Here is a 13,022-nt window from a genome sequence, read left to right on the forward strand (position 1 = left end):
TAGCTCCACACGTGTCACCCATAAACACACATAAGCCCTGATGCATTTATACAGCCGTATTTCGCTTATCACCACGACAGGTGGAAGTAGTGGAAGTAGTTCCTGGGATCCAAAAAATACAGTGACGCTCCAATGTGTTCTTGTTAATCATAAACTACAAATTTACCTCAAATTACTAAAATGTTGATATTTTAATATGAGAATCAATTCTAGATTATAAATATCTGGTATCGGATGAATCGATATTTCAGCATCGATTGTAATAGAAGAGACTACAGCTTCACAAAAAAACGACTTCAGTGTTAAATGATCAAATTCTTCAGGTGACAAATTTAGAATAATCTGGGCAGCACTATTATGCTGCTGCCCAAGTTTTAATTTGATTCACCTTTTAAATATAAGCTACCATTATGTGTATCATTTCTTGAAGCTATAGTTTTAATGTGTTAAATCAGACCTGGTTTAACTTTAAGCTGGGCAGTAAATATTCTTTTCTGCTCTGTCTGTTGGATTACTGACCTCAGATATTCAAACTCATTCGCCTTTGCTGCCTCTCCTCCTGGCATCTTCACTGCTCACACATATTTATTCTGTCTTCCTTCTAGTGACTTTAATTCCTCTTCTCCCCAGAGCATACCTCCATCTCTTCAGGCTCTCTTCCACCTGCTATACTCTCACTACAAATCATACTGCTGTCTGCAAACATCATTGTCCACAGAGACTCCTGCCTGACCTCTGTCAGTCTGTCCACCAACCACTGAAAACAACAAGGGCTAGTCTCTGATGTTATACCACCCCCACCTCACCACTGTCTTGCTGTCCTCATAGATGTCCTGCACCACTCTCACATATTTCTCTGGTGTAGTTCCTCTATTGGCACCCTGGCATGTGCTTTATCTCCACGTTTATCATCTGGACCTAGCACCTTTCCAGTCTTCATCCTCCTTCTCCTTAATAATCCTTTGTACTTCCAGATTCACTAACTCTCTTTCTCATTTTCTTCATTCATCAGATCCTCAAAGTATAAATAAATAATATAAATATAATTTAATAATAACAGCAGAATAAAAATACAATTGTATGACACCATTTACGTGTCCACGAAATGCGTTTAAGAGTCATTATTGATTTTTCTGCTACCTATCTTGGAAAGTTCTGTTCCCGGTTGGACTTTTTCATTAGGCAATAAGTGTCTTGGCTCTCAGATCAAAGGCATATTTTTTTCTACAACACTTTATTGAGATTTTGCAAACTTCAGCCTCAAAATAATTGTTATAATCACTTTCAGAGTCTTCGCTGCCATCATCTTGCATCTCTATCATCAACAGCAGCATCATCCTCAGGGTTCAATAACAAAGTTACATCCACAAGGACTAATAAAAGTAGTAAATCAACAATTAAACAACTGTTTTGACATGCTATAAACACACAAATGACTTTTTTATTCAATTTTTTTGTTTGATTCATAACCTAGTTCTAATTTCTATATTTCTTTACAGTAGAAAAATAATGTCTTGATTTCTGGAGTTCTACAATTGAATTCACTTCAAGAGGAGGTATTAAAAATCACTGTAAAGTAATCGCTGACATGGGCCAAATCGAACATAATCAATCACAAGAGCATTCTTATAACAACAGTTAGTTAAAGGTGTCACTTTCATAATTTCCCTCAACAGCACGCAAAAAAGGAATATTACACACACACACACCAAAAGACAAATACAAAGAAGGTACATTTTAAACATTTCACTGAAGAGAGGAGTATTAAACATGAAGAAGAAGAATGAAATGATTTACAAAAAAAGAAAAGAAAACTCACACAATCATATACAAAAGCAGAAATAACAATTGGAGGTGTCTGTAACAGCTGGAAGTGTTTCAAAAGTGAACTGAAGTACCATCAAAGCACATAAACTGTTTGCAATATAGAAGCCAAATAGTACCTCAGATTAAGCAGCTCTTTGGGTTTGTCAAATATCTTAAAGTTAGTGTCTAAACATACCTAGTGCACCTGTAAATTGTGTAAGCTATATAAACCATGCAGTGGAGACAACAGAACATTTTTGCGAAAAACCGATGCACATTCATGTTACTGGCAAAGGACAACACACAAGCAACGTCTCTACAGCAGTGCCGGGGATGACAGACTGTCAGTGTAACTCCATGTGAACTGTGCGCAGTCAGACACCCAGGTGTTTGTTCAGCCGGCTGAGTGCGTCACCGACGATGTCAAGCTCGTGTCGCAGCTCCTCCACCACACTGTTGATGCTGGGAGTGTCTTTTAGCACGTCCACACTCTGGGTGTAGGGGTTGTATCGAACCGTGAAGGGACGCTTGATGGTCTTGGCAAACTCCCTGAAATGAACACAATATTAAATAATATGCAATAAGAAGTTTAGCTTAAAAAGCTTACTTGCTATTCTTGCTGGGTCTACTTATATATTATAGTGTACAAGTTAAATGCTGAGTAATTAAGCTCACCTCATTTTGACTTTGGCCTCCTCAAAGCTGTCTGACACAAAGTAGACATCCTGAAACGTTGTGATGATGCATTCCTGCTTGGATGTAATTTTGGGGTCGAAAGGCATTATCCTTGCATTACCAGAGAGCGCATGCTGTCAGAGAGAGACACAGTGGAGATGTTGAAAACACAACTTGATCATTTAATAAATGTGCATCTATATTTTCTCATCAAAAAAAGATGATTTATTATGTGTCTTAAGGTGGAATTTGATCAAGTTTGTAACGTAAAAAGACTATTCTGTCTGTGTTTTTAAAGCTCTTTGGGTAAAGATGCCCACTTTACCATCCTGTTTGGATGTCTTTACCTTGAGCTCACTGATAGATGACAGAAGTCCAGCTCCATAAGCTCGCAGCTGCCCCTCTTGTTTGCATAGACCAAACTCCACAGTGAAGAAATAGCACTGCAACCCAGAAGAAGAACACAAGCAATTAGGATGACCTTGTTGGATTATGAAAAAGAAATATCTTCATAAATATTGTTTGAAAATTAGATTGCAGCAGTGACTCTTACAGTGGCCAGTTTTTGAACTGAATCATCTGAGGCTCCAAGTGAAGCGAGACCAATCTCCTGAGAAAACTGAGCGAAGCTGGGCTCTGCGAGCAGCGGGACGTGGCCCAGCAGCTCATGGCATGTGTCCCTTAATAATAAAAGAAAACCAAATATTAAAACCAGAATTAACATTTAGATTACATATTTAGATATAGTGTTGGCTAGTACTCACGGTTCAGGGGTGTACAAGGGGTCGGAGCTGTGCCGCACATACTGGGTGCAGTGGAAAACGCGGAATGCCAAACCAGCAAGAAAGTCACGGGGGGACAGGTAACCTGCCACAGGCCTGATGGTAAATCCAGTACGTTCTAAAAAGATAGTGAAAATATATGAGTGATTGCACCGTTAAAAGTGAACAAAATGATTTAAATCAAAGGAATATTTTAATCAAAATTGATCATTTACCCCTGAGGAAGCGTGACACATCTTCCAGCTGAGGGATGTTGTCCTCCCGACATTCACAGTATTTGGACAGCAGTGGCAAGTTCTTCAAGTATTCCCGGCAGGCGTGGGTGGGGTACAGCTTGTTGAGCTCCCTGTACACAACACCCCAAGTCTTCACTTCCTCCTGTGTGAACTCAATACGAGGAATGGGATCTCCACTGGAAAAAGACAGAAAAAACTCCATAAGAATCATGATTTTTTTTTTAAAAATACAATAGACATTTAAATAGATCAAAACTTACTGTTTGTAGGCCATGGCAAGATCTGCAAAATACTTTCGCCTTTTCCGATAGACATTGTCCTTAAAACCCTGATAAAGAGAAACATAAAAATATAAGAATACTTCATTTTAAGAGAGTTTGGTTTTGTTTGCTGAAGTGAGGCAGCGGGTTGATAATGTACCGGATGGTCAGCATCCAGTTCAGATCCATACATCAGGACTCTGTTAGCACACTTATCCAAGTCTGAAATCTTCTTTGGGAACCAGGGTACTTCATACATATCTGAGAACAGAAGAAAAAGGTGTTCACATTTAATATTGTACCTTTAATTCAGCATCTGGAGTGTATTCACTCACTACTTTCTCACCTTCCTCACGTAGACAGGAGTTATCTGGAGGCTCCATATCCACCACATTCACATGCTTCCGCAGCAGCTGGATGATTTCATTCAGTTGCTCGTGGTTGCTGTCACAGTCCACAAAAATTTCAAACTCAGAGTTGCGTCTTTTGGATTTCCTGGACTCAATGTGTACAAGGTTCACGTGGTTTTCCTGCGAGAATAAAACAAAAGAATTCTTTATTCATTTCAAAGCTAAAAATGTGTCACAATCAAGTCATTCTGTAAAAAGGAGCAGGGTTGGGAGATGTACCTGGAAGAGTTTGAGTGCCTTTACAAGCCCCCCAACTTCATTCTTCAAGGAAAAGATGATTGTCGCTCTCCCTTTCTCTGATGAATTCTTCTTTTCGTTGTTTTCTTCAATTTTTGTGAAGGTTGACTTGTTTATCTGAAAATGATCAACAAAGATAGAGAGATTCAGTTGTGTATAATAGGGAGAAAAAACAGTGGAACGAATGAACTTTTGCTAGCCAATCTAAATTGGCTTTAAAATAATAATTAAGTCTACATATTGCACTTATCCACAGACTTGGTGCAGAACTTCTAATTACTTAAGACTATAAAACCATTCTAAATAACAACAATAATAATCCTATAAATATAAAGAGTTGCAGACAGTCAGTCAGTCTTTAAAACATACACTGGCAGGTATATTTGTTACTCTAAAGGGAATCATTGGCTTTTTCTTGACATCGCTAAAAAATGAGTAATGGAAGTGCAGTGCATGCGCACAGGCAGGGCTCAGATTAAAGCTGACCAACTTCTTTGTCCAGTTCAGCACCTCGGATAGCGCTCTCACGTTGACGCGTGCCTGTGCGCGCTGCACACGCCAGGGGAAAATTATTTTAATCCTGTCTCAGATTTTAGCAGCGAGGCTGTTAAGATGCCAACAGCACAGAATAACTAATCTGTTTTGATTGACTCCAAATTCTACTCATTTACTCTACCTGTAGGATACTGCTTATTGAGACATTTAAAAAAAAATAACCCCCGCTCCCCCCCCCAAAAAAACTTTAGAATTTGTCATTAAACAATAGGCACATAATGCCAAAGTCCAACGTTTAGACGCGATTAAAAGGATCACGCCCCTCACGTGAAACAATTAAATTCAGTTAAATTATTTCCTACCACATTTCGCCCTTCGTACATGGTGTAGACCGCGCGGCACACCAGTTTTCGGTGAGCCCTTGCCGGTAGTATCCCTGAAAGCATTAGTGCATGGAGTCTGGATCAGGACGCTGCCCGAGGTCAACTTTTTGCGTCTCGGTTTAACGAAGATGAACTTGTCTCTGTCTCAAAGAATCGCCTTACAGCAATCTCATTTGGAGAGCGGGGAAGCCTATTATTAGCTCCCCTCCACTCTGAAATCTCGCCACACGTTAGGGAAGCGCTTAATCACTACAGCGCGCACGTTTTTTTAGGCCGTTAAGTGGGAGAACATCGCTTCCCCTCATCAAATACTTTACTTTTTATAGTTGTGAAATAAATACGAAATAAAAAGATATCATCTTTTTTTAGTCCAGGGGTATAAACGAGAAACATAAAAAATGTTAGTTTTTTTTTTAAAACAGATGTGATCACATTTGCATTTGCATGCACGGGGGTATAATTTGTCCAGCTTTTACTTTAATAGGATTTAGTAACGTGTTCCGCTGTAAAAACTGCCTTAAACGTCGTTGATTTTTTTTTTACTCCAGTTTAAACATGTGTGTTTTTCTTTTTATCTCCATGTCTAAAGCAGCTGCGATATTGTCCTGGAGTACCTGTCAGCGTTTTCTCCACCCCCCCCCCCCCCACCCCCCCGCATGTGCTTGGAGACATCACATACTGCAGGTTGATCGGTTTATTTTTTATCTCCTCTGTCTGCGAATGGTGCACAGCGTGAGCACTGAAGTGTCTTTTATCATACCAAATTCAGATGTCTCTCCTTCTTTAACCCTCTTAACTCTTTGACGTAAATTACGGTATAACAAAACGGCTTAAATTAATCTGCGCTGACGACAAAGTGAAAGCTTATTCGATAAGATGACCCGCACCGATCTCCCCACCACTGTCCAAAAAAAGTCACTTAAAACAAAACAAAGCAAAAGTTCTTCATCCTGCTTATTTCTATTGATCTTATCAAAGATAAAGGAGTTTATTTAAGATATCTCTTCTAGAATAATAAAACCTTCCTCCTTCTTCTTCTCTTTCTATGAAGTTCTTACCTCATTGTTCAGCAGTTTTTCTTCGAAGCCGAGGTTCATAGAGTCAAAAGATCTTCCTCTACGTGGTCCTTCGATTTTGTTTGAGTACATGTTAAAGTGCTGCTGTTCTTTTTTCCCCCTTTCAGGCCTTTTTATTTTGTTGGCTTTCCTCTTTGCAAAGTGGGGTGTCTACCCAGTGGTGTGGCGCGCCGTGCTATTTAACCGCACTGAGAAATAGGGAGGGGGCAATAAGCTCACCCAAAGCAGCAAATGGAAAAGGAGCAGCAGCACCGCCCACATCATTAGGGGGAAAGGGGTGTCTTTTTAATTCACCGAAAGGCCTGATCAGTCACGAAATCTGATTTTGCCGAGAGAATACCAATCACGTTTCACGCCTATTAGGAAGCTTTGCTCTCTCTCTCTCTCTCTCTTTTAAAATATTTGAATTATGTAACTATTACTAAACATGTAAAATGTCAGATCATGTTAGATTGGCACGCAGAGGTCATTCTTGTTGCTTGCCGACACCCTGAGACAAAGAAAAGGTCGAGGTTTAAGATTTAAGTAGCCCACCAGCCTTCCTTCCAGTGATCCAAACATGCCCCCCTTCGAAATCCCGCACCATAAGCTCCTCTAAGTTCTTGCACATAACAAACATAATCTGCATGTTTTCCATTCTTTAACACAATGCACCCTTTTAAATAAGATCAAGACAGCAAAGCAGAGAGAGCTTCAGAGGCCTCTACAGGCAGAATCAAGGTGAAGCGGCGCTGGATGCGAGAGACCTCATTACTTTAAACAGATAACACCACTGTTTACTCTTAAGCTTTAGTCACCTTACACATAGGACGGGTGAAATGTCTCTGGCTCTTAGCAAGCTCTTTTAGCTGCTCGCTGATCTAATGTGATGATACATGTGGCTAATGCACATGCTGTTTGTCTCAGGTGGTCCTGGGCTGTGTCACTCGTGACACGGACAGATGCTTTACACAACCCAAGCGGGCAGTGAAGGGAACTTCCTCCTCAGATGTTGTGTAAGGTAGAGCTGAAGCTAGAAGTGTTCACCTTCATGGTGACTTCATAATGTTAGAGGAAGATGTCGCATCTATGAGGGTATCAATTTACTCTGGTGTGCATTTTAGTCAACCAGCACCCAGCTGGTCATCCACTTCAATCTGCTGGTCACACACTGACAGCCTCTTCAGACTCGCACTAGTGTGATGTGGTCATAAAGTTTGCAGCAAAGAAGGTGTAAACATGTTTACCTTACTGTTAGCTTAAGCTCCTTATTGCTTCCATGTAGAAGGTGAGCATTTCTGCTTCACTGTGCAAACACAATATGCACAGCCTGGGTAACAAAACACAGGCTGAACATAAACAAATCAGAATTTTATTAAGTTACATTATGGTAAGAAGCGCTGAAACAGGAACTCTGTTGTTTATTTAGGGAGATGAAATAAAAATGTCAGTTAACCGTTTAAGTCCAGATACCCAGCTTTTTAAACCTAAGGATTTGTGATAAGTTAGAAGTTAAATTTCCCAATTTCCTCAATCCTAATTTTAAGAACATAATAATAGTATTTATTAGTAATAGGAAGAAAAAACAAAACCTAAAAAATACACTATATATATATTTGTATATGTGTGTGTTTGTCTGTTCTTTTTTTACATTTTGTCAGTTTGGTGGACTGCTAGAAAAAAAACTAAACTGATTCAGCATGTCATAAAATATGAAGGAATCAGAGCAGATCATTTGTTAAGAATAAATCAGTCTCCATATAATGCAGTTTAGACCTCTGACAAAAGTCTTTGTAATCCAGAGGCTCTTTATTTACACCACAATATGTTGAAGGTTATTAAGAAGACTGCTGCTGTGTAAAGCAATAAAGAGTGCTCTGGCAGGTATTGTGGCCACTAGAGAAATGTTAATAGATGGAACATTTTTTTCCTCTGCAAAGTATTGTGTCTTGCCTCTTGAGCACGAGGAGAGGAAAGCAGCCTAATGAACAGTGTGTCAGTATTGTTTAGGGCTCTCTAACGAACGGTACCTTTCAAGAGTCAAGTAAGACGGCGTTGCACAAGGGGCACCGAGCACATCCAAATTCACTCATAATATAATTTCCACAGATCTCACTTTTATGCTGCACAGGCTCTGGCTATGTCTTTGATGTCCTTGCATCTTGACAGCTCCAGGACCAGCTCCCCTTTGTTTAATGAGTGTCAGAGGCTATTAGAGTTCATGTTGGATCCAGTTTAAAAAGCATCAGTTTATCAGTCTCCTCCTGTCTTATGCTAGGAATATAATTTTCTTTTAAATCATGTTTAAACAAAAATCTAAACTCTTATTAACAATGACATGTGGCTCGTGCCGTTTCTGCTTTACCACTCAGACGGGAATTGACTCAAGGTGCACTGAGATGCTTTAAGCCAACGAGGGTCAGAGAGTGTAGCATGAATAAGATGGCTCATTCTAGTTCGTTCTCCTGATGACTCACCTCTCTTATGTGAACAGTAGTCTCTTGATAATTAAGATGAAATGCTACAGTGCAACAATATAGCTAATAATAAACATCAATCTGAAACCCTGTTGTCCAGCTGAAGTCTAATAGTTATATTATTGGAAATTATATCATGAAAATTGTGCAAAACCTCTTTTGTGAACACACTAATCACACAAACCTTCTAAAGTTTCAAGTTAAATGTGCAGTTTTTGGTATAGTTACAGAAATACATCTACTTATACTCTTTTTTTTCTTGAACTCAAATACTCTTAGATTCAAAACAGATTTCTTCCAGCTTTTGATGAGGCTTTTCATGCTCTTCTAGAGTAAGATAATGAGACTACTCAACACATTAAAACATCCGATTACAGAAACATAACCTACTTTAGAGGAAACCAGCCATGGGATTCTCTAAAAGGCCTGCTAGGCTCATCGGGCAAGCACAGTTGTTTTTTAAGTTTCAAAGGAAAACGCAGCACATAAGTCACTGTACACACTCTTATTCCTGTGGTTTGTGACAGACATGACTGAGCGCGTTAAAGCTGCATGGTAGCCAGTCTGTCCCAGTTCTGTTCCCTTTAATCAGAGGGATTTATTCACAGTGTCTGAGCATCAAGCTGCAAGAGATCTCTCTGGCTAATCTCACCCATGGCTATGGCTAACACGCGCATTATATGTATTAGAACTTACTATATCTCACAGAGTGTTTGGAAAAACAACAACACTAACTCACTACAATAACAATGAGCATTCATGGTGCACTCTCCAAGGAGAGGTCAGGGGTCACAATGCAGGAGGTTTTGCTCAATGATACTTCAGCAGGGCAGATGCCACATTTTGATGCACTGAGTCCTTCCCTAGTTTAGAAATACAAAGTTCACATTTGCACTCACATGATCAGTATACACCAACAACAGCTACACATACACAGCACAGCAAAAACTACACAAGTAAAGAAGTAAATTCTGAAAAAAACATGATCAAACATGCCTGTTTGTTTGGGATGCAATAAGAAAGATAAGAAACACTTATTTATCATAAAAGATCATGATTAATCAAGATCTAATAAGGAGCTTAAATACAGACTGAATGTAACTATTTTGGTGTGCTATTATGTGCTAGCATTTATATGCTGATATAAAGATTGTCTACAACTGCCTGCTATGCTGTGCTGTGTTATATACGATGTAATTATACATACATATGTAACCATTCACACTGGACACATACAGGTACAGAGTTGTAGAGTTAGAAAAAAAGAAGGGTAATTTACCCTTAAAATTAAGGCTTCATTTAATATCACAGTAATTTAATTGTGTGATTTTATAGTAACTTTATTTATTAATGAATCGAATGATTTGTATATGTATGTATTTATTCATTTATTTAGCAATTTTGTAATTTGACAGGCTTCAGTTCAAGTAAAGTACTGATTATTCTTCCTAAATAATAAAAGTTATTAATAAAGACATTATTGGAATTTGTTTAACGTGTTTTATTGAACAAACTCAGCCACACCAAATTTCTTTTAATGGTATATCAACAGTGAGGACTTGCATTTCATAGGAAAGCTCAGATATACGAGTGGGTATAAATGAAATCATTTGAGTGAATGTTTCTTTTCATATTGTAGGAAGATGAACGTTACCAGTGGGATGGGATATCTGTGCTCCCTTCCCAGCAGCTGATTATAAGACCAGTGTTTGAATTTCCAAATATCCAAGGTCTTCTAATAGACTTCGTCAATAGAATTCCAGTCTTTCACCTAATCCTGAGCTCTGTTTCAACAACTAACTAATCAGAGCAGTGAATGGTCAGCTTGCGTACACTTCCTGTGACAGGGCTGCTTCTCTTTAATTAGCTCCATTTCTTTCAATGCAGAACAAACAGCAACATATGCCACTTGGTGACAGGCGTCAGTGTACACAAGAACCGGCTAGAGCTGCGCCCATAAACACCTGCTGCATTCAAAACAGACGAGTTGGACGTGATGCAAAAAAATGATAGAGCATCACTGAACATGTTCCACATGTTCTGTTTATTCTGGTGTCATATCAGATCATGTAAAAAATACAATTAGTTAAAGTGATGGCAATGGCAGTATTGCATCCCTAAATGTAACAGATTCACCAATACAAGCAGCTTAAAACATAATTCAAGGAAAAATATAAAGGATTTTTTAAACACAGCACTTCTTGAAAAAACAAAAATATATTAATTAATTTACTTATGTGATACTAATTTATTTTATGAAATCATTTGCCTTCATATAAGCGGAGTGTGATTACACTCTGATGATGACGTCCAGATCAAGGCAAGCAAATATAACTCTCATAGGCTGATGTCTAACTAATATGAAACACAGATTAATTCATTATTCTTAATTCATAATTATTATATCATTATAATTTAATTAATTTATCTGGTGATTCACAACCTTTCCACCTCTCTATAAGAGATTGAGCTGCTAAGTAGCGCCCACGCTGTGTATTTTATCATTACAATATCCTTACTGATAACTTTATTAAAGAAGCACAAAAGGCGGTTAAGGCAAACGCAAATATCGTCGTAGCCACATCACTTTTTTGCGAGCAGGAAAGGTCAGAGGCTTTGATATCCAGGGATAACGTGAGGGGAACGTTTTCATTGTCAATCTGTTGACAAGAGATAGAAAGCCAGGGAACTCAGGAAATGAACTGAAGGGGGCTTTGATTGCACCCACTAGCATCACGCGTCTTTATTAACACGCCTTAACCAGGCGGATCTGAATAGGACGGGCCTTGGAATCAAAGGATGGGGACGTGACGCTGCACACTCATTCTTCATCCCTTCATTATCGCTCATCCTCCCCCAGCAACAACCGCTAGAACAGTGTTGGGGCCATTCTGCACACTTGTGACAGCTCAATTATGATAACCCCGGCTTTAGAAAATGCACTTAAAGCACATTGAAAGATCAAGTCACAAAATCATAAAAATTAAACGGCTGCTGATTTTGACAAATTCCTTTTAATCTTAAATAGTCTTCTAATTTCATTGATGCGGTCCCTCAATTTAATGTTTAATGTCTGTTTCTTGGTGTAGAAGAGACTTATTAACTCCTCAGTCTCTCAAAGAGAACATTTCTATGTCAGTGTTTTATAAAAGCCCTTTCACAGGATGTGACCTTAAGGTTAATCCAAAATTCAGTGTGAGGGAAAATGTTATGTCATTTAAAAGACCAACACATTTGTGGGCAAAAAACAAAGAAATCACTGACATCCAACATCAGGCTCAGACAGATCTGACATGCCTCAGTGCCAGTGATGGGATAATACGCCATCCACGCAGCGAACAGCCTGCTGTGTTGTGTTCGCGGAGTCGGATCATATCAACTCTCCATGAAGAATGGCAGACCGACAATAAGGTTTGGCAGGGCAGCAGGAAACATCTGGGCTTCACCCTGATCTCAGTGACATGACACGCCTGGAAGCGAGGCTCCGAGACAGAGTAGCGAGCACAGTGCAAGTCACTGGCTACAAGCAAGCTTGACAGGCCAAGCGCGATTACACTCTAGTCATTTACAGCACAAACAGGTCATGACGTCCAGATCAAGACACCGGTTACCTCAACCTACGTGGATCATGGGTGTAGCTGACGCTCAAACACGTGTTTTGTTTTGTTTTTTCTCCCCCTCATAGGGCGATCTGTCTCACGTACACTCGGGATTTCCATTAGAAAGAGCGTTCACATCAATCCAAGCTTTAATTAAAAAGCTGCTATATTCACAGAGCCTTCCTGAGCTTTGCTGGAAATGCGCAGGTTCTCCTGCTCTTCTCCATGAGTGGGCGAAATGCGGTATTTGGAAACCAAATGAGTTCATTGTTGCCAGGCTCAAGCCTTTCATCTAATTTTATTGTCCTTACAAGAGTGACTGTCACCCTCTGGTAAACACTTGATGTTGTCATCAGCATTAGCATCATTACTCATATGCTTAAAAAGGTGAGCCCATATACTTAGCTCAGTTTTATCTTAAATAAATATTTATATATATTTTTTAATTTAATTAGATAAAAATCTAGAATTAATCAAATATACATACTTTTAGAGTATTTAAGAGTGCATTTTGAAGTATTTTAGAAGTAAGCATACAGCTTTGTTAATCTTTGGTTAGAAATTTCTTGTCTCAGCCTGTGAGAAGATATTTTCTCCTGTGCGTGTG

General features: G+C 39.1%; 1 protein-coding gene across 2 annotated transcripts; it reads right to left on the reverse strand.

Annotated features, from left to right (window-relative positions):
* Positions 1-1,187: 1,187 nt before the first annotated feature.
* Positions 1,188-6,526, reverse strand: tph1a (tryptophan hydroxylase 1 (tryptophan 5-monooxygenase) a). 2 transcript variants are annotated; one of them, XM_063479519.1, is made up of 11 exons: positions 5,264-5,400; positions 4,389-4,523; positions 4,106-4,289; positions 3,920-4,020; positions 3,760-3,827; positions 3,479-3,675; positions 3,246-3,381; positions 3,035-3,161; positions 2,829-2,924; positions 2,482-2,615; positions 1,188-2,355 (listed from the first exon to the last, which is right to left on the reverse strand). In XM_063479519.1, exons 1-11 carry the CDS (start codon positions 5,345-5,347, stop codon positions 2,181-2,183), a joined length of 1,437 nt encoding a protein of 478 aa, XP_063335589.1. In that variant the 5' UTR covers positions 5,348-5,400; the 3' UTR covers positions 1,188-2,180. The 2 variants fall into 2 exon arrangements, with proteins under 2 accessions (XP_063335589.1, XP_063335588.1); XM_063479518.1 differs by lacking the exon at positions 5,264-5,400 and adding an exon at positions 6,343-6,526 and having other exon boundaries at positions 1,190-2,355.
* Positions 6,527-13,022: the final 6,496 nt, after the last annotated feature.

The sequence above is a fragment of the Pelmatolapia mariae genome, linkage group LG7 (genome assembly GCF_036321145.2).
Source record: "Pelmatolapia mariae isolate MD_Pm_ZW linkage group LG7, Pm_UMD_F_2, whole genome shotgun sequence".
NCBI lineage: Eukaryota > Metazoa > Chordata > Actinopteri > Cichliformes > Cichlidae > Pelmatolapia > Pelmatolapia mariae.